General features: G+C 34.0%; 3 protein-coding genes across 5 annotated transcripts; all 3 read right to left on the reverse strand.

Annotated features, from left to right (window-relative positions):
• Positions 1-1,990: 1,990 nt before the first annotated feature.
• LOC111456421 (transcription factor JAMYB-like) lies at positions 1,991-3,464 on the reverse strand. Its single transcript, XM_023098273.1, has 4 exons — positions 3,212-3,464; positions 2,996-3,125; positions 2,525-2,846; positions 1,991-2,443 (listed from the first exon to the last, which is right to left on the reverse strand). The coding sequence occupies exons 1-4, from the start codon at positions 3,357-3,359 to the stop codon at positions 2,255-2,257; spliced, it is 789 nt and encodes a 262-aa protein (XP_022954041.1). The 5' UTR covers positions 3,360-3,464; the 3' UTR covers positions 1,991-2,254.
• Positions 3,465-9,478: 6,014 nt separating this feature from the next.
• On the reverse strand, positions 9,479-12,396 carry LOC111456396 (ADP-ribosylation factor-like). 3 transcript variants are annotated; one of them, XM_023098239.1, is made up of 7 exons: positions 12,258-12,396; positions 11,471-11,630; positions 10,951-11,021; positions 10,370-10,489; positions 10,138-10,256; positions 9,970-10,051; positions 9,479-9,783 (listed from the first exon to the last, which is right to left on the reverse strand). In XM_023098239.1, the coding sequence occupies exons 2-7, from the start codon at positions 11,616-11,618 to the stop codon at positions 9,778-9,780; spliced, it is 546 nt and encodes a 181-aa protein (XP_022954007.1). In that variant the 5' UTR covers positions 11,619-11,630; positions 12,258-12,396; the 3' UTR covers positions 9,479-9,777. The 3 variants fall into 3 exon arrangements, with proteins under 3 accessions (XP_022954007.1, XP_022954009.1, XP_022954008.1); XM_023098241.1 differs by having other exon boundaries at positions 12,151-12,386; XM_023098240.1 differs by having other exon boundaries at positions 11,471-11,634; positions 12,156-12,266.
• Positions 12,397-13,256: 860 nt separating this feature from the next.
• LOC111456457 (nitrogen regulatory protein P-II homolog) lies at positions 13,257-16,622 on the reverse strand. Its single transcript, XM_023098318.1, has 8 exons — positions 16,342-16,622; positions 16,196-16,241; positions 15,986-16,013; positions 15,372-15,459; positions 15,144-15,211; positions 14,985-15,054; positions 13,725-13,760; positions 13,257-13,602 (listed from the first exon to the last, which is right to left on the reverse strand). The coding sequence occupies exons 1-8, from the start codon at positions 16,529-16,531 to the stop codon at positions 13,535-13,537; spliced, it is 594 nt and encodes a 197-aa protein (XP_022954086.1). The 5' UTR covers positions 16,532-16,622; the 3' UTR covers positions 13,257-13,534.
• Positions 16,623-19,733: the final 3,111 nt, after the last annotated feature.

Below are 19,733 nucleotides of genomic sequence, written 5' to 3' on the forward strand. Positions count from 1 at the left end.
CTTAGAAACGAGGAGTAGGTAACGTGACCATATCGCTGGAAATGTAGGAGATTGCTCGGGCCATTAGATGCCAAATTTGGATTATGAATCTTGGGAATAGGGTTGATACAAATGGTGTTATAGCGGTATATCTCCCAGTAAGATGTAGTTTGGGGACGAACCAAGACGAAAGTTGGTGGACATGTGACACCTGAGTAAAAAATGGTGCACGAATAACCGAGACTACGGGAGATCGTTAGGGATTGGATTTCGAATTACACTATTACCACAAGAAATTTAATGATGTATAGATTTTCTCAAGAGAAAGGTTAAGAATTAATGCTTGAATTATGAAGCAAAAAAATATATATATATATTAATATGTTGATGTGTGCGTGACGTAAAAATCCATTAATATAGAAAAAGAAATGTATTGATATTAATATAAAACATTTAATTTATTTATTGAGTTTGTGAGTGGAAATGGTGATCATGATGAGGTAAGCATGAGTCATATATTTCCCTATTTTTATCAACCCATTTTTATTTTTAGGAACCATATAAATTAAATATTCTTATTTTCCTCGAATTAAACCATAAATTTAGATTAATTTAGTACTCCTAACTTTAAAATTTAACTAAGTGTTGCATAATTTGTTTTTTTTTTCTATTTTAAAAAAATAAAAATACATATTTAATAATCGTTAAAGATTAAACAAGTTTAGAGACAACCAATATAAAAAGACGGCAAAACTCGAGCCTAACCGAACATGTCAAATACATGCCTCCACTCAAAGTATTTGAGAGTAAGCTCAATTCCACTCTCAAACTCTGACTAAGTCATGTAATATCTGACTAAAAGAATGGTGCATAAATGAACCGATATCACATTTGAATGAGAGCGGTATTGAGGATAAGATGGGTGACAAAAACTTAAAAGAATTGAAAGTTACTATCTATACCAACAAGGTGCATCTTCTTTTTCGGTGACTCAATCACAAAAACTCTAAAATTAAATGTGTCTTACTTGAAGCAAGGAGATTTATTTATTTATTTATTATTATTATTTTGCTTAGGATCACGATGATATGAGTTTCTCTAAATTATAAATAAGTTAGGATCAGATTTAATTGACCCGATAATTAGTTGGCACTGTACTCGCTGAAGCCGAGTTCATTTTTCATCTTGTTGAGTTTTTTTCCTAGTCTTCTACCGTGACCTATTTCATTTGGTTTGATTTTCAGCCGTAAAAATGATTAAAAGGTAAATGGTAAATGAAACCTTAAATAAATAAATGTAATGAAATAAACCTCATAAATCCACTAAGTGTAAGGTGACATATGAATGAAAGCATTGTTGAATAAGATTTAAAAAAAATTAATAGCAACATTAAAGTGGCACACACGATGTCATGTATGACATATGTTTAGTTCATCCTTTATGATTGATTCTAAATATCTCACATTTAGAGGTCATCTTTCATTTTTTTTTATTAAAAAAAAAAACATTCTCATGTTTATTATAAAATAAAAGAGTTCATCTATAATAATTGTGTAACTTATAATTGCTCGTTTCAGACCTATAGCTTTATTTGACTAATGATTTTTTTAGTAGATGCGTTTTAAAACCGAGAGAGTGATAACGCAACAAGAAAAAGCAGAAATATCTGCTAGTGGTAACAAACCAGAGCAGACAATATTTGGGCTTGGACGGTTACAAATGGTATGAGAACCAGACACTCGGTGGTGTGCCAACGTCGATTATGAGATCTCACATCGGTTGGAAAGGGGAACAACAACGATACACAATGGGCCAAAGCGGACAATATCTGCTAATGGTGGGATTGGGCTATTATAAATTGTATCAGAGTCGGACAATGACTGGTGTGCCAACGTTGATGGTGAGATTCCACATAAGTTAGAGAGCGAAGAGAGAAGAGCAACCTGGTGAGCTTAGGCTAGAGGCGAGACGTTTGTTATTGAAAAGTAAAGGTTTAAAATGGTCGTAATTAAATTAAACATAATATTATTAAGGACAAAGTGTGTAATTTAAGACAAAACATTAATGTATAAACTTACAAAACTAAATGTTACGAAGGTAGTGGACATCATAAGCTGTCAATGTTGCTTGTTTGTCATCATGTTTTTTTTAGTCTACACTTCTACTTCGTCAAGTCATTCATTCCCCTATTTATAACATTTTCCGTCACGTAACCAAATTCAAATTGGAGGATTTCTAATCTAATGTTCTTATTAAACACATCACCAAATTGTTCCTACAAGAACCACATGTCTTCCCCATCCCAAAACCCATCCTCCAATAACTCTCCGCCACCTATCCAACCATTCGTCGCTTCACCGTCACAACCTTGTTGCACTACCATCATCATCCCCTCCTCCTCGCCCGTACCAACCAAGCTAAAGTCTTCCATCCTGTCTGAAACAGGAAAAACTTGAAGTTGAACCTATATCATACATACAAATAAATGGTTAGATATATCATAACCTTTTGAATTTATGTCGTTATTTTGTAATGATTTAACAACCTTATTAGAAACAGAGTCTGATGACGAAGTTGAGGGAGTCATATGAGGATTGACCCAACTACACCTCGAAGGTGATGGTTGGGTTTGTTCGAGAGATGGGACGACATCAGTAGAGGCAGAGACGACATCAGTAACTGAATCAGTGGAGGCTTGGATCCGTTCTAACAAACGGGGCATCCACACATATCGCATGGCATCACGAAATTGCTTGCTGTTCACGTCACACTTAAGTTGTTTAGCTTGCTTCTGAACTCGGGTTCTCCAATAATTTTTAATTTCGTTATCTGTTCTTCCCGGTAAATATTGGGCAATTTTGGACCACCTATTCCAATTCCAATTCCAATTCCATCATTTTTTTTTCCTCCAATAAAAAAAGACTCCATTTTTGGAAGTGGGTCATTAAAAGATTCAATTTTTAAGCATACCCAGATGAAAAAAAGAAAGAAAAACTTGAAAAATTGGATAATTCACCTGTTTCCCCATCGAAAATGGAGGTCAAGAATCAAGAGCTGTTCTTGGAGAGTGATATTACCACGTTTAACACTTGGCCTCAAGTAATTCAACCATCTCAATCTACAACTCTTACCCGTTCGCTTCAAACCTAAAACAAATTCACAAATTTCCCATTAAAAAAAACAAACCCATAATAAATTCCTATTTACACGCGCCGCCGGGAAAGACACAAACCAGTGCAACGAGCGACGGCGTTCCAGCGGCCTTCGCCGTGGGAGTGAATGTAATTGAAGAGAACAGCATCCTCCTCCACCGTCCAGGGGCCTTTCCGGACGCCCTCCTCCGCCTCCTCCGCCGTAAAGCCTCTCATTTTAACATCCATCGGGCAAAGAATGGATTTTTGGTTCAGAATCCAAGTGGGATTTTTTGATAAGACAGAGAAAAGGTAAAGAGAGAAAAAACAAAGGAAAAGGCTATGAAGAGACTATCCAACCATCTATATGTATATATAATATATATATATATATATATATATATAATATGAAAGATTAGGATGTTAATTAAGTGATTAATTAATTAAGTGATTAATTAATGTAATATATTCATAATATTTATTTGTTTAATTAAATGGAGTTGACCCTTTGACTTGTAATTTTTCCACGTGGCAAACCCATATTGGCAACTTGGGAGGAAAAAAGGTGAGTCCAAGTCTTCTTTCTTTCTCAATTTGGTCAACTTATTATTTTTTTTTTTTTTTATAATTTCTTTTCCCTTTTTGAAGACATTTTTTTATTTGGTAGTTTGTTTGGAAGTCAGGTTTGCTCTATGTTTTAGACCAAGTGTGTCAAATAATGATGACTAATTATATCTTTTTATTTATTTTTTTTTTCAAAAAAAAATCTCTATTGTGTTAAAAATTATGAAAATCGAGTTTGGAATTAGCCCATATTTTAATTGAGTTGAAGCTAACCCTATTTCGCAAAGTTCGGCCGATAGAATCTCATCCAACTCAAAACGAACCTATTGTAAGATGGAAAATCAACATTCTATAAACGTCTTATTCGTAGTTTTCAAAATTTGACTTGATTTTTAAAATAAAGTTGACAACAAAATAATCAAACATATAGGTAGAAGTAGCGTTTATTATAAGATGACCTTTCGTAAACTAAAAATAAAATGGTTATCAAACGAAATCGAAGCAAACAGGTTTTGTTCAAAATTTGGTGGTAGGTAGGTTGCAACCATTGTATTGGAAAAAACAAAGCAAGTCAACGCCGGGCTATTGTCATGTTGACTATTAAGGCCAATTTTTTTCATACCTTCTATTGACCTAATATAACAAGAGCGTTAACCTGTTATGGATTCAACTCTCTTGTTTATAGGTTGGTCAACAACTTCGATAAAGCTATATTTGGTACTCGATAAAGCGGTAAAGTTATATATAGTAAATAGTTATATATAGTAGATAGTTAAATCCGGTAAATGTTTGAAAATAGTTTTTCTTTTCTCGATTCACTCGGATGAGTGTCTGCTCGCATAACTCTCTTTTAAGTTCTGGCTCGAAACTTAACCAAAAATTGGTTAAAATTGTGAGACTGACAGTGATACATAATAGGTCAAAGTGGACAATATCGGTTAATTAATAATTGAATAATAGTTAGAAATATCCAAATTGTATTGAAGATGGAAAAAGAATAATTTTTTTAGTGACCCATTAATTTAAAATAATTCCACATTTAACCCTTTAATTTAAATTCCCTTATTAGTTTAATGTGAATGTGGAAATGATGGACCAAAATTAGAATATTGTTATAAAAATAATATATAAGAATCAATGGGTGCCACGTCACACATGCTTCCTTAATTTTAAACGTTTATGTACGAATATATATTTATTTTTTAATAAAAACATGTCTTTTTTTTTACTATATAATTTAGTTTTTTTAAAATTACATTAAATAAAAAAATACATTTAAGTTGTTTCAATTACGGAACTATCCTTAGTTGACTTAATGGTAATTGATATTTACGACAACGTCTTTTTCCTTAAAAAAAATCAATTAACTATGGTCGAGAAATTTGTGTCTTATCCATTAAACTATGCTTGAATTGATTTCAAAACATCAGTTGGGGAGGAGAACGAAAGATTTCTTATAAAGGATGTTGGAAACCTCTCCCTCTAGTAGACGCGTTTTAAAAACTTTGAGAGGAAGCTCGATAGAGAAAACTTGACTGTTACAATAACGAATAACGACAACCCTTTAAATCTCAGTTCGATTTGAAAGGTTGAAATGAAAGAAAAGAATTGAACTATCGTTATCATCGCTACACACTTGTAAAAACCATAGCAGCCTTGTTTAGGTTATTACTATTAACTCAACAAAAAGGCTATTATAGTAGAATCTACACTTAGGGTTAGGTTTCTTTCATGTAGCTATGCATCTAATTGATTAGCTTTTGTAGATTCGGTTCTAAGTTAGCAAAGTTTAGAAGTAAATTAGATATGGGTCTGTCTCAATTGAACAGATAGTATTCATGTTTCAAATCTTTCTCACATGATAATAATGATATATGGATATGTTTGGCTGCTTTAAATTAGGGTTACACATTCGGGTGAATTTGTAAAGAATCATTGTCTCTTAAAATTGAAAGATACCCTTTAAATGAGGTTCGTGAAAAAAGAAAGTTCACCAAAATTAATTTTATACTAATTGTGGTTGCATGTGTTTATCATTTAATTCTAGGACCGTGGTTGCATGTGTTTTGGCTCGTTATACATTGTCATCAACCTCATGATTTTAAAACGTATCTATTAGGGAGAGATTTCCACATCCTTATAAGAAATGTTTCGTTCCCCTCTCCAACCAATGTGGGATCTCACAATCCACAAAGGGCCAACGTTCTCGCTAGCACACCGCCTGATGTCTGGCTCTAATACCCTTTGTAACCGTTCAAGCTTACCGATAGCAAATATTATTTGTTTTGGCTCGTTATGTATCGCAGTCAACCTTATCGTCTTAAAACGTGTCTACTGATTGGATAACGAAAATGAATGCATTATAAACTGCCACGTTGATTTGGAAAAGTAATTAGACAAAGAAAGAAGAGATGTTTGAATGATTTAAGAACCAAATCTCTTAGCCAAAACCGCCCAAAGTTGCGTTTCAATGCTGTAAACTCATCTTATTTGAAGCTGTCTTCTTCAAACTCTCCCTTTTTTGTTTCCATCACCTTCTTACACCCTTACACCTATCATCATTACAACACATTAAAACAACCAAAAATTCAAATTTGATATCAACTTTTATCGAGTTAGTACCCATTCTAACGCTTCAAATTACACACCCTAAACTTACATAAACGTCAATCTTAACCCTTAAATCGGTAAAAAAAAAAAAAAAAAATTGTTAAAGTTCTTCGATGATTAATTTGTTAGATACGACGTTGATTTTGTTTTTCCGAAAGAAGAAAAGAAAAGTCATAAATTCTCATAATTTCAATCAAAGATTTTTGTTGTAACCCTCTTATTTTGATATGTTCAATAATGACCCAAGAATTCCAAAGGGTTTTAATTTGGGAAAGGAAAAAAAAAAAGTTCAAAAAAGAAAGTGAAAGTGACAATTCATCATTTCCATTTTTTTTTCAATCATCGCACCCAATGAGGGCGATCTTTGTGGTATGTTATATAGTTTACAATATTTGAAGGGAAATTTCTCGTTCTTTGTAAGTTTTATTATCGAAGATCGAACAAAATCGTCATTAGATACGATCTTTTGTGTGATACCCAAATAAAAAAGAGGCACATAAATGAATCGAAACTACATCTAGATAAGAGAATCCTTATATAGACTCGTGTTGGTCTGTGAGAATAGTGTTCACTCTTAGAAGGAATAAGTAACGTAAATCCTGGGTAGGGATCGTTACAAGTCGACACAAATGATCGAAGAAATTATAATCGAGACGATGATTAAATTAGTTATTATAGCAAGAACAAAAGTATAAATATTTGTTAATTAAGAAGAAGGGAGAATAGATTAGGTAAGGTCAAAGTCAAAATGTTGAAATAATAAAATATTAATAAGAAGGGCCTAACATTCTTTGAATCATATAATATGTAACAAATTGTGGGCATTTTAGCTGTGAGGACTCCCAATTGGGAAGATAAACAAAGAGAAGGGTCTAAATTCAGTGGCACTTATAAGTGAGTGAGACCCACTTTTTATAATCACATCTTTCCATTGAACACTTTTAATCTTACCATTATCTTTTAATCAAAGTTTTGTTTTTGATTATATGGGTCGTTTTAGAACCTACCGACTAGGCCAAGGGCTAAGTCGAACAGGAAGCAGGAAGATCATATTCACGACTTGAGAGTGAGGGTTAATGTTAGGAGTCATTTTGGATTTGGTGAATTAGGTCAGATGCTCGGAAAAGGTCATAAAAAATAGGCTCAAGATATACGTGGGTTTTGAACAAATCCTTGTTGATAATCAGAAGGTACATGAATGAACCAAGACCACATTCAAATGAGAGCGATCGTGAGGATAAATGGCAATTGAAAGTCATTAGCTATACCAGTAAGGAACACCTTTCTTTTTTTGTGGCTCAATCATAGGAACTTCAACGTGTTTTGCTTGGAAACTTCAACGAAACTTCAACGTCGATCGTTACATTTTGTTTATCTTTTTTTTAAATAAAATGCTAAACATATTTATACGAATAAGTTCTTCTAAGCTTCCTTTTGAAAATAGTTTTGGAATCGTAGACTACATTTGAAACTTAAAAAACAATTCTTTATGGTGTGTTTTATTTTAAAATTGGTCTAAAGTTTGAAACCTTTTGTATGTTCATCTTTAACAAACAACAATGTTATAAACAAAGGGAATTTCATAGCTGTTAGTGTGAGAATTAAGCCTTGGTTAAAATTTATTTAATTTTTTATTTTGCATCATATTCTATATTCTCTATGGGTAGAAAATATAAATAATTTAATTTCCTCCACTATTATTATTTTAATGTATATTAAAACTTGGGATTTAATTTTGATAGTCAAATTAGAAGGTTCTCCCATTATTGAGTCTATATAGCTAATAACCCTATATTGGATCCAACCAATGGATTGAGTTGAGTGAAGTTTTGAGATTTAGATTCAAATAAAAATCCAATTTTTATTAACCTAACCCTAATCCAAAATTGATTTGATTTGGTTAGGTTAAGGATATTGTTTTGTTTAAGGATATTGTTTTGTTAGGCTACTTTGGTTGTGGGTATAGGTCAACACAAATTCGTAAGGAAAAAGATATAATATCCATTTCTAATATAGATATGGATGAGTTTGAAGCCATTAGTGTTAGTTTTCCGTGGTTCAAAAATGGCTCTAGAACATTCCTTGAGGATAAGGGAAAACGACGATGAAGAACGTTTAGCTATGGTAAAAGAACGTCTAGAACAATCTTGTGCTCACTTTTATATGTTGTTGATGCGTAGTTGGATGAGGATGATAATATGGATTCCAGCAATTAGCCATGCAACTTTTTTCAATCGTGTATTAGTCACGTTATAGTTTTAGTCTTGTATGTGCAATAAAGTTACGTAGTGTCTATTTTTCGTTGATAAAGGGGTATTTCCATGGGTTTGCCTTGGTATCGTGTTCATACGGTTGTATTGAATGATCCCGGTCGTTTGCTTTCTGTTCATATAATGCATACAGCTCTAGTTTTTGTTTGGGCCGATTCAATGGTCCTATACGAATTAGCAATTTTTTATCCCTCTATTCCTGTTCTTGATCCAATGTGGAGACAAGGAGACATATCCAATGTGGAGACAAGGAGACAAGGTATGTTCGTTATATCTTGTTCATACGTGTTTTCTGGATTGTGCTTCTTAGCAGCTATCTGGCATTGGGTGTATTGGGATCTAGAAATATTTTGTGATGAACGTACAGGAAAACCTTCTTTGGATTTGCCGAAGATTTTTGGAATTCATTTATTTCTCTCCGGGTTGGATTACTTTGGTTTTGGATCATTTCACGTAACCAGATTGTATGTTTATTTACTTTTAAATGATTGGTTTAAAGATGATTCGGATCTAAGTTCATTCTTTGAGTTGATTGAAATGAGCCTGAGTTTTTTTTTTTTGGTGTTTGTGTAACAAGGATAAGGGTTTGAAGAAGTTCTTATGGCAACATAGTGTTCACTACCGGTTTGGGTTTAACAATCAAACCGACCCATGTAACCATGTGCGTGACCATACAAGTGCACGGTGAGCCCATGCAATCAAATGTCAGATAAAACCAACACGTTTACCATCTAATCCCCATCTAGTCAAGAAGATCAGAAGTTCCACTAAAGATGAAAGGTTTCTTCGATCGAGTTGGATGAAAGGTTTCTTCGGTCGATCGAGTTGGGGAATGGTGGCTAAGTTTCTACTACAACCTAATCAAATCCAAGGTAAAGATTTGGGGATGGAGATAGGAAGGAGCATACAAGGGCATTGTTGATGTAATCGAATAAAGTTACAAGGTGATTTCTTTTCAGCAATCCATTTCAAATAGCAAAAACATGATTCTCGTACAAATACATCCATCTATTTAAGAAGCATCATTAATTCATTACATAAAAACAATGCTATTGAGTCGATAACACCACAAAATACTTCAAAATTTTCTTTCATTATTCAGAATTCAAACCCAACCTAGGAATCATCCACCCGGAACATCCTTATAGATCACAGGGACTGCAACCAACAAAATGACTTTCATTTCAATTTCCAGAAGCAATCCCACTTCAAATGAAACCCATCTATCCCTGCAAATGACGAGAAACAACACAATCATATTATCGAGTCCACGAACTTGAACCAGAAGCTAGTCAATTTTGTACACGAGAGTTCAGATTATGTTATCCCGAGACAAAATAAAACTAGACAGTGAAAATTATTTAGATTCAAAATCCCAGAGTGAAAAGATGGGTCTGAACATTGTTATGTTTTACCTTGTTGGCAATATTGTTTGAGAGCCAGTCAAGTCCTTCATACAACCCTTCACCGGATGTGGCACACGTGCTCTGGATGTACCTGAAACGGGATTTCAAGACATTCGATTACTACCTTAATGTTTAAGCCATTGGAAGAGTAAAGAGTTTGATGATCATCAAATGTACCAGTGACGTTGTCGGAGGGAGTGAAGACCAAGCTTATCGGTGATCTCAGCAGCATTCATGGCATTGGGAAGATCTTGCTTGTTGGCAAATACCAAAAGCACTGCATCCCTCAGCTCATCCTGTAAGTGCAACGCATGTAATCATTTAGACAATAAACTAGAATGAAACAACTGTTTCCTGTAGCATATGCAAAGGCTATCGGAATCTGATAATCGGTCTTTATTATAAGTACCTCATTCAACATTCTGTGCAGCTCATCCCTAGCTTCAACAACACGGTCCCTGTCGTTGCTATCCACCACAAAAATAAGTCCTTGGGTGTTTTGGAAATAATGCCTCCACAATGGTCGGATCTAGGAACAAAACAGACATCAAATCAGTGGAGAGAACAAAGAGAGAAAAGCTAGTATTACCCATGTGCTAGATGATTGGCTAGCATCTAAGAGTCCGTGAAAGCACGAGTATCAAATTATATACACATTACATAGAAAATTATAACTCAACACTCCTAAGAAAGTTCAAAAGTTTAGAGGGGTTCACTTGTAAAATCTATACTTGTGACTAAAAGCCAGGTAATGCAACGAAAAAGTATAAAGGCATATAAGACGCCAGATATTAACATCTATCGATCAACATTGACAGATTAAGAACAAGCATCTATCATGTTACAAATCTACCATACTCAAGGAACTCTGTACAACGACAGCAACATTATCATTTAATTCAAAAAAACACTGTCAGAAGTTTAGCACCTCGAATGATCGAACAGAGAAAGTAGAAAGCCAACATTACAGAATAGGACCAATCAATGTACCTTGTCTTGACCCCCAACATCCCAGACGGTGAAGCTGATGTTCTTGTATTCCACAGTCTCAACATTAAAACCTGCACACTCATATGCAAGTCAGTTAGCCTATGAATAGATCACTGTTTCAATCAGCCCACTTTGGCAACATTTTGGGAATCTCGTGCAACTATGACAGAAAGTTATGATTGTATGGTTCACTCATAGCCTCTAACCAGCCCAATATTACAAAAATCAGAGATGAAAGCACAAGCCCTTACAGGTCCTAGATTCTTAATTAGATTAATTAGCCAGAGATCCATTCTAAATTCAACTACGCATAGATAAAACAACAATTCATTATAACAACTCAGATTTTTTGTGATGATGAACATGATGGTGCAAACAAACAGGGAACTGTCAAGTTAAACAAACACGTTCAATCGATACAATCAAGACACAAAGCGTCAAATTGTTGTAAACAGAAAGCATCAATGCCGCCATTTGCTGATCCATAAATTCAATAGTTGGATATGATACAACGACTTACCAATGGTAGGAATGGTGGTGACAATTTCTCCCAGCTTGAGCTTGTAAAGGATCGTTGTCTTACCAGCTGCGTCAAGACCCACCATGAGAATTCGCATCTCCTTCTTGGCAAAGAGCCGGCTGAAAAGCTTGGTGAAAGACAGCCCCATTTTTCAAGTAAACTGAAAACAAATACAACAAGCCTGCATCAGTAAAATAAACCAGAACAATCCTCCCTTAAAATACACTGACATCAGATACTTAAATCAGCCAAAAATGTAAATAAAACCCAAAAGAGAGGAGGATCCGGTATTTTGATTCAAAGATTGAATACCCTAGATTCAAAATGAAACAACGAACAAGACCATAACGCCATTTTCATCCACAATTCAAGCCAAAACCAAGTAATCGACACAGCACAATAAAAGCATAAAAAAAAGATCCCCAATAAAACCGCCCGATCCACTACAATGGAAACACAATCATCCCACAAAAGAAAACACATGCATCAACGCAAATCCGATTATAAACATGCCGAACGCAATCCAAAGCAGAGAAGGGTCAGATCAGATCCAAGCGTGAAACATGAAGCTAGTGAAAACAGAAACCCAGATCAGCGAATTCAAATTAATCAAAACCCATGAAAGAACAATCAATTCCAAGATAAACCGAAGATCAAAGAGGAAACAAAGAGGGAATCACCAGGCGGACAGATCCAAGCAGAATGAATCAAAATTAAGGGCAAAATCCACAGGATTGTGGGGAGATCTTGGAGAGAAATGAGAGAAGGGATTGAACGAAAAACTTACGGGACTTGATGAGGGCGGATTAGAGAGATCGGCCCCAAATAGAACGATAGAACTCTCTCTCTCTCTCTCTCTCTCTCTCTCTCTCCTGCACACGAGAGAAGCTGTCCTTCGCAATCAATCGCGCATTCGTGATTTATGGGGCTCTTATTTTTATAAAATTAAAATATACTTTATTTAAAATATAAAAAAAAAAAAATCAATAAAAATGAATATTATCACGACGTGAGAAAACGTTCGTTTGCACCGTTTTTTCTTAGCTTTTTTCTTGTGGTTCAATGACGCCGTTATGACGTTGCTTAAACTGTAAGTGCTGTTTGGGAGAAAAAATTCGAATCTCAGGTCGGCTTCTTTATCCGTAATCGGGATAGTATTGATCCATTCCCAAATACTTATGTTGGAAAAAAAATTGGGAGTTTGTTGGATTCCCTACATAAAAAAAAAAATTTTAAAAGAAACATTGCCAACGATAGCGGTAGGGTCGGTAGCTGTGAAAGTGAAGGCGGAGAGATCCGAGAGGGTTGATTTAAGGATATTTTGGTCATTTTATATATTATAAAACTTCGATTCTAATTAAACACTTCCCAATTTAATTTGAAGTTATATACTCAAAATCATTTTATAATAAGTCAACAATGCCGTTTTTTTTCAAAATTTGACATATAAATTAGAGTGTAATTGATAGGTGTGTTTAATTAAATATAAAACGATAAGTAACATACACAAAAAAGGACGATAACATAAAAATGAACGAATGTAATGGAAAAAGATGAAGAAAGGCACCTATTACTATTTCAAAAATCGATGATGGTCTAACCCTACTCTTGCCATTATTAGAACTAAAAACCATGAAATAAAAATTATATTTTACATGAAATACACCCGCATATGGAAAATTTAAAACAAAAGTTGTGAGATCCCACATAGATTGGGGAAAGAAACGAGTATCAGCGAGGACACTGAGTCTCGAAGGGAGGGGATTGTTGAAGGGATTGTGAAGGCTGTTACTAAATTATTGAGTTACAAAAGTATTGAGCGGTAGCATTTAACATAAAATCAGTGGTACATTAGGAAATGGTGCAGTAACTTGGGCATTGATTATTGCCGAATATGGTTCATTTTTATGACTACAAGAGGCAGCGACTTAACTGACTTATAACTTATAACTTACAATTTATTTTATTTCTCCTCTCCACAGGACTGAGGAAGGCATCGGCAAGATCATGGAAACATGATTCAAACTCAAAACATCTTCATCGGCTAGGATTTTCTCCTTATTGTCATACTCGATCAACAGCCATGTCGGATCGCCCTCCAGTCATCCTCTCCGCTCTTTCTCCACGTTCGCCTGTGGATTAGGCATCATATAAGGCAAGCATATACCAATGTGAAATGAAATAATCTTAATGTTTTTTAAGTTTCATAGAGGCCACTTGAAATTTTGATAGTTGACCAAAGCTAACAAGTTACCTGTACGAACTCTTATCACGTCTGAGATTGGTATCACTGTGTGAAGATGAAAAATGTGTCAGAAGTTCGATAGGAGTCTAAAAGGGTTCATTAAATAAAGAAAAATTAATTCCGAGATTCGTTTTTCTTCCATGTGTGTGCATTTAGATACGTGCTCCAGATTGCAAGCATAGGGCATGATAACTTAAATGATGAACTCTAGTAAAGTCCATGTGCTTCGTCTTAAAATCAACTCTAGTATAGCATTTAATCAAGCTTAATTTATTCTTAGATGGTTAACATTTTGAGAGGATGGTAATCTAGAGTGATTGTGTTTAAGGCTTTTATTTATTTGAATAAAATTTAACCTTAACTCGAGTATAGCATTTAATCAAGCTTAATTTATTCTTAGATGGTTAACATTTTGAGTGGATGGTAATCTAGAGTTATTGTGTCTAAGGCTTTTATTTATTTGAATAAAATTTACCTAAGGTTAAGTGTTTTCATTTTGAGGCTATATAAAGTCACGTTTGTTATCTTTGTAAAGAGACTTGGAAAATGTAGTAAAAAGAGCATTTGTGCTTTCTTTTGGCCAAGGACTAAGTTTTTTTACAATTCTATACAGTTTAGATGGCATGTTTAGAATCATTCAAGTTAGACATGATCGATCTTGCTTGTGGAGTGTTTCGAATATCAAACAAGTGTTCTTGTCTTGAGATATTCGATCAATAAGGTAATCTGAAATTTACTTTCCCTGGGAGTGATTCCTTATTATTAGGGCTAAGTGTTCTTACCTTTTCATTTAGTCAACGGCTAAGTTTCTTTGCAATTCTATAGTAGTTTAGATTGCATGTTTAGAATCATTCAAGCTAGACATGTACGATCTTACTTGTGAAGTAATTCGAATCTCAAACCAGTATTCTTGCCTTGAGATATTCGATCAACAAGGTAATTTGAATCTGACTTTTCCTTCCTTTGTAGTGATTCCTTATCACTAAACTTATAAAACAAAACAATTTATCTCACATTGCATCACGAAAACTTACCATTTTTTTAGTTCGTTCCTAATAATTAACACAAGGTGCTAATCCAGTTAACATAAGAAACTAGTGTCAATGGTAATGCATGAAAAAAGAAATCAAACAAGTGAAATAAAAAGACAACACAAATGAACCGCTCAACAAACAGGACAGTAGATTCAAAGAATATAAATTAAGCAAACAATTACGACATAAGCAGATAAGGAGCTGAGCCATTAACAAAAATAAAGTTATGTTTTACCAAAAATTTTGCCATCACCAATTTCGCCGGTTCTTGCCTCCTCAATTATCTTGTCTATGACAGCTTCAACCTGATAAAAGGATACTTAAATTTAATCATAATACCCATGGATTCTAATGCAGTAGTTTGCACAATATGTATGTGCAAAAATTATTTTACCTGTTCTTTAACGACCACAATTTCCATCTTAACTTTAGCAACAAAGTTGTCTTCAGAGAATTCAGACCCTAAACAGTAAATGAAAGAGAATAAAGTTATTTGGAATCATAAGCAAACATCAGGAATGACTAATGGGAAATGACATGAGAATCTAGAAACAGACTCACATGTACAAATAGATTCCCCACCATGCACCAAGACAGAGAGAATCATGAAAGAAAAACTTACCACCATGCCTCTCTGTGGATCCACCTTGAGAACCAAAGCCCTTCACTTCAGATACCGTGACACCTCGAATACCCATTTTCAGCAATGCCTTTATTTTCCTCCCAAAGAAACAATAGAACAACTTAATGCAAATGCTTTGCAAAATAGGATATTTAAACAACAAAAATCTGCATAATCTCCATTCTTTGGCGATCATTAAAGCTCATATAATGTATACATCTTTGTCAGGTAAGATAGGTTAAAGGTTAAGAAGTTCTTAACATGACATGAGTCGCTAATGTTAGCATTCTGGACGAGAACCAACCGTTCATTGCATTACACAATTGGTAGTATGCAACCAATTAGAAATGCAAGTATGATATCAACCGGTAGATTTCCCTCCCTCGATAGCCTCAATATTATGATCCTAAACTACGCTTCCTATGATGCCAAAAAATTCAAAGTTCACAGAATTCTGTTCCCCCGTAGTCTCAGGTGCCCTAATTTTACCATATCGACCATCCGTTCAGTGCATTACACAACTATTTCATTTTCGACAATAAAAACCAAACGAGATTTTGCATATTCCAAATGGAAATTACGAATGACCGTGTTCAAGGTTAACCAGATCTTACCGATGAAACATTTTGGATTCTCCACGGCCTATCTCGTCCATATACACCAACATAGCACACAGATAAATACGTATCAGATGCAACAAACTCAGCAAGATTACTCAAAGTCTTCAAAAGATAAATCCAAACTATAAACTAAAGAAAATGACAAAATCTACATTCACAAACTCCAAATGTAGCAATAGAGAACACCATGGAGCCTATCCGTACCTGAGGATCGCCTCCACTTTGTAAAATTTGGAATCAGGCACATAATCTACAAAGAAAAGAAAACCGCATATTAAAAATTGAGAAGCTGAAGATCCAAAATCCGTTTGTGAGCACAATATATAAAATGCGAGGCGAGTGATGGATACCGAGAGAGGCTTGGGCCTTGACTAGAGGAAGGATTCGGCGATTGGAAGGCTTGTAGGCGAGGTTGAACTGAGAGAATCTGACGGCGAAGTTTGGAGTGATGGAAGAAGAAGAAGCGAAGTGAGGAAGTTTTGGAAGAGGAGAAGGGAACGGAAGGAGAAGAGCGGTGGGTTTCGTCGCGGTTGCCGCCATGGAAAGTTGTATGCCAGAATCAGAGACGGAGCAGAGTGTGGAGCTGATCGGAAGCCTCGTAGTTCACGTTGGGGAATTTTTTGTGTTTTTGTCCATTTTCTCAAAACCAAAAGCCCATTTACTTCCAACTCTTCATGGTCACCAAAGGCCCATAGGGAATGGTTGAACGTGGTCAAAAGACTTTTTTGTCCCCCTCGCCATGTAATTAAGGATTATTGGGGTGTACACCCAACCCGAAAATCCCGACACAATCTAACTCGAGCTATAATGATTATATTGGGTTATATACCATTTAAGGTTAGGTTTGATTTTTTTCAGAACCCAGTCCAATTCAAGATGGGTATGAATTTAGAACCGAACCTCGTGTCACATCTTCATGAACCCAAATAAAAAATTGAACAACCCGACAACCTAACCCAAAAACAAAGGGTTGGATTGGGTTACTAATCCAACCAACCCAAACTTTCTAGTTCAACCCATAAAAACCTTTCTAACTTGCGTTTAAATTAGTTTTGACAATTATAATAATATAATTCATAATTCAAAATTCATAATTAATATATTACTTTCAAAAAGAAAAAAAACTAAAATATTAGAAATTGTTATATATTTTTAGAAATTTAATAATTTAGTAAATAAAAAATAAAAATAAAAAATAAATGAGTATATGAGATCTTATTAAATAATTATTAATGAATGGAGACATCATCCAAATAAAAACACTCTGGAATATAAAATAATTAAGATATACTTTAAAAAAAAATGAAAGTCGTTGCCTATACCACCACAAAATTGATTCTATATGAGTCGATCATGCAAGGAAGCTAAGAGAATAAATCAAAATTTTGAGATGTTTTGTCACTCCTACTATTCGTGCCATTGTCGAGCATGAGTTAGCCACACCGACTTAGATTTCGGGACAGAGATTTTTTTACCAAGTTAAATAAATAAAAGACTCCATAAATAAATTAGTCTCATTCGAGCATGTCTATCTCTACGGGAAAAAAAACATATTTTTTTCTTGTGATGCACCTGAATGGTAAGAGGACATTAAACCTATTTGAAGTCGAACAAGTTCTAGAGTGACAAATTAAGATCCAAACAATCAACTCCACTTGCCACTTTCTTTTCCTTCTTCATCGACGGCGGCGCCGCCACCGGAGTGTCTTCTTTAACAAGACAACAACGCTTCGGAAGCTCCACACCCGCTCCTCCGACTTGTAAATCATCATCAAAATCCTCTCTCTCGAACCTCAAAATCCAACTCGACTGATTCTGCACCGATTCCGTCGTCTTCATCCTCTTCCTCGTTTTCTCCGCCGCCGTTTCATCGCCCTCGCCGTTCACCACCTCCTTCCTCCACCGATCACGAATTTCCTTAAAATTTCTCACCAGGGCATAAAACGTCTCCATCTCCACCTCCTCCTCCGCCTCCTCCTCCTCGGCGATTGTCCCCCGCGGCGGCTGCCGCTTCTGATTTTCCATCACCAAAAAAACCTCTTGAATTTTCGTTTAAAAATATAAACACAAAAGCTGACAAAGCTTTACTTGCGATATTCTCGTTTACCAACCGGTTGAACTGGCCGGGCTATATAAGCTGTGGAAACTTGGAAGTACAATTGAAAGACGAAAATGCCCTCCAACTAGCGGCGGAGTTTGAGGGTGTTCAGGTAATTTGGAGTCGGTGAAGTCATTATATCTCATAGGCTTGCTGACGTGGTTTGCTAAAACTGTGTAGAGCTTACTTACAAGGCTTGCTGACGCTGTCATAATGACGTCATTGTCGGTGTAGTGGCATTACACGTTCGGGCCCACAATAAATTTTTTCCAAGTTATTATTTTAATTTAATTTTATTTTATACTTTAAAAAATATTTACTTTTAAAATTTTGCTAATATCATTCTATTTTTTAAAATAAATTAAAATATTATCATTCTTAGGTTTTCTCTATGAAAATAATTGATTTAAAAAATACATAGAAACTTCATTAATATCTTAAAATTAAAAAAATAAAAATAAATATTTTTATCATTAAAGAATTTCAACAACTTTTTCCATATATATATATATATATATATTTGTAAATATTTGAAATAAGACTTTAGAAGCTTAGACTTCAGGAGTCAATTAAAGTCAATTATATTTTAGTAATATTTAACTTATTAAAAAAAAACATATGAATTATATGTGAATTTGTAGTTAATTAAATACGTGGACTTTGTGGAAAAGTCGTTGAGGGGACAGTAATTCAACCTCCAACATTATTGTAATACAATAATTAAAATAATTAAAAATAATAATAAGACTTCCATAGACTTCTAAGTCTCAATCATCCTACCTAATTTTTTTTTAAATAATTACAGTCATTTGTCACGTTTCCTATTCTTTTTATTTTATTATATCTTTTAATATATTGTAATAATCGAGCTTTACAAGATTTATTTTAAATAATTTTATTCAAGTTTTATGAAATTAAAATAATTTTCTATCGTGTATATTTTTTAATAAAAAAATTAGATGTTCGAAATCTCCATTTCACACTCGTAATTAATAATAAATTATTATTTTTTTATATCGCTCGAGCTTTTTTTTTTCCTTTATGGAATCCTATAACTGTAAAGTAAGAAATTAAATGGTCGATCTTTGATTTACCGTATATTTTTACTGTTTATTTTAATTTTATTTTGTTGTCGATTGAAAAGGTTCAAAATGTAATGATAAAATTTGGAGAAATTAGTGGGAAATTGAGACATAATTATTATGTTTCCAATTTTGTTGCATTTATTATTATCCGTACACAAATCATTGTCGTGAGAGAAAAATAATAGAATAAAAAAAAGGGGGATGACATCAATTTTATTAATTCATGGAAAATATTAAAAGGCTAAATAATTAAGGGGGGATTATTTTAGTGTAATTTTAAAAAATAATTGTATTTATTAATTATGAAAAAAAAAGTCATTATTATTTTGAATTAATTTTCAAAAGCGTGTTTTATACAGTTATTAAGTTCTCTTTAAACATATAATTTTTTTAATTAATAAAAAAAAATACATCAAAGCACAAAGATATCACTTTTATTGGATTAAATCTGAAAAAGTAATTTTGTTCTATTTAACTTTAAAATCTTACTTTTTCTTTTAAAAAATCATTTTTAAAAAATATAATAATGATTTTTCAATGGGCTTTATGGGCCGAAAAT

Source organism: Cucurbita moschata, unplaced genomic scaffold (genome assembly GCF_002738365.1).
Source record: "Cucurbita moschata cultivar Rifu unplaced genomic scaffold, Cmos_1.0 Cmo_Scf00018, whole genome shotgun sequence".
In the NCBI taxonomy this organism is placed as follows: Eukaryota; Viridiplantae; Streptophyta; class Magnoliopsida; order Cucurbitales; family Cucurbitaceae; genus Cucurbita; species Cucurbita moschata.

Coding starts and splice junctions, on each gene's coding strand:
- LOC111456421 (XM_023098273.1), bottom strand. CDS start 3,359: ATGGATGTTAAAATGAGAGGCTTTACGGCGGAGGAGGCGGAGGAGGGC. Junction 3,126..3,211: donor CGCCGTCGCTCGTTGCACTG/GTTTGTGTCTTT, acceptor AATTTGTTTTAG/GTTTGAAGCGAACGGGTAAG. Junction 2,847..2,995: donor CATTTTCGATGGGGAAACAG/GTGAATTATCCA, acceptor GAATTGGAATAG/GTGGTCCAAAATTGCCCAAT.
- LOC111456396 (XM_023098239.1), bottom strand. CDS start 11,618: ATGGGGCTGTCTTTCACCAAGCTTTTCAGCCGGCTCTTTGCCAAGAAG. Junction 10,490..10,950: donor ATGTTGGGGGTCAAGACAAG/GTACATTGATTG, acceptor TTTTGTTCCTAG/ATCCGACCATTGTGGAGGCA. Junction 10,052..10,137: donor TCCCTCCGACAACGTCACTG/GTACATTTGATG, acceptor ATCCCGTTTCAG/GTACATCCAGAGCACGTGTG.
- LOC111456457 (XM_023098318.1), bottom strand. CDS start 16,531: ATGGCGGCAACCGCGACGAAACCCACCGCTCTTCTCCTTCCGTTCCCT. Junction 16,014..16,195: donor AAAGTGGAGGCGATCCTCAG/GTACGGATAGGC, acceptor TGGACGAGATAG/GCCGTGGAGAATCCAAAATG. Junction 15,212..15,371: donor ATCCACAGAGAGGCATGGTG/GTAAGTTTTTCT, acceptor TTTACTGTTTAG/GGTCTGAATTCTCTGAAGAC.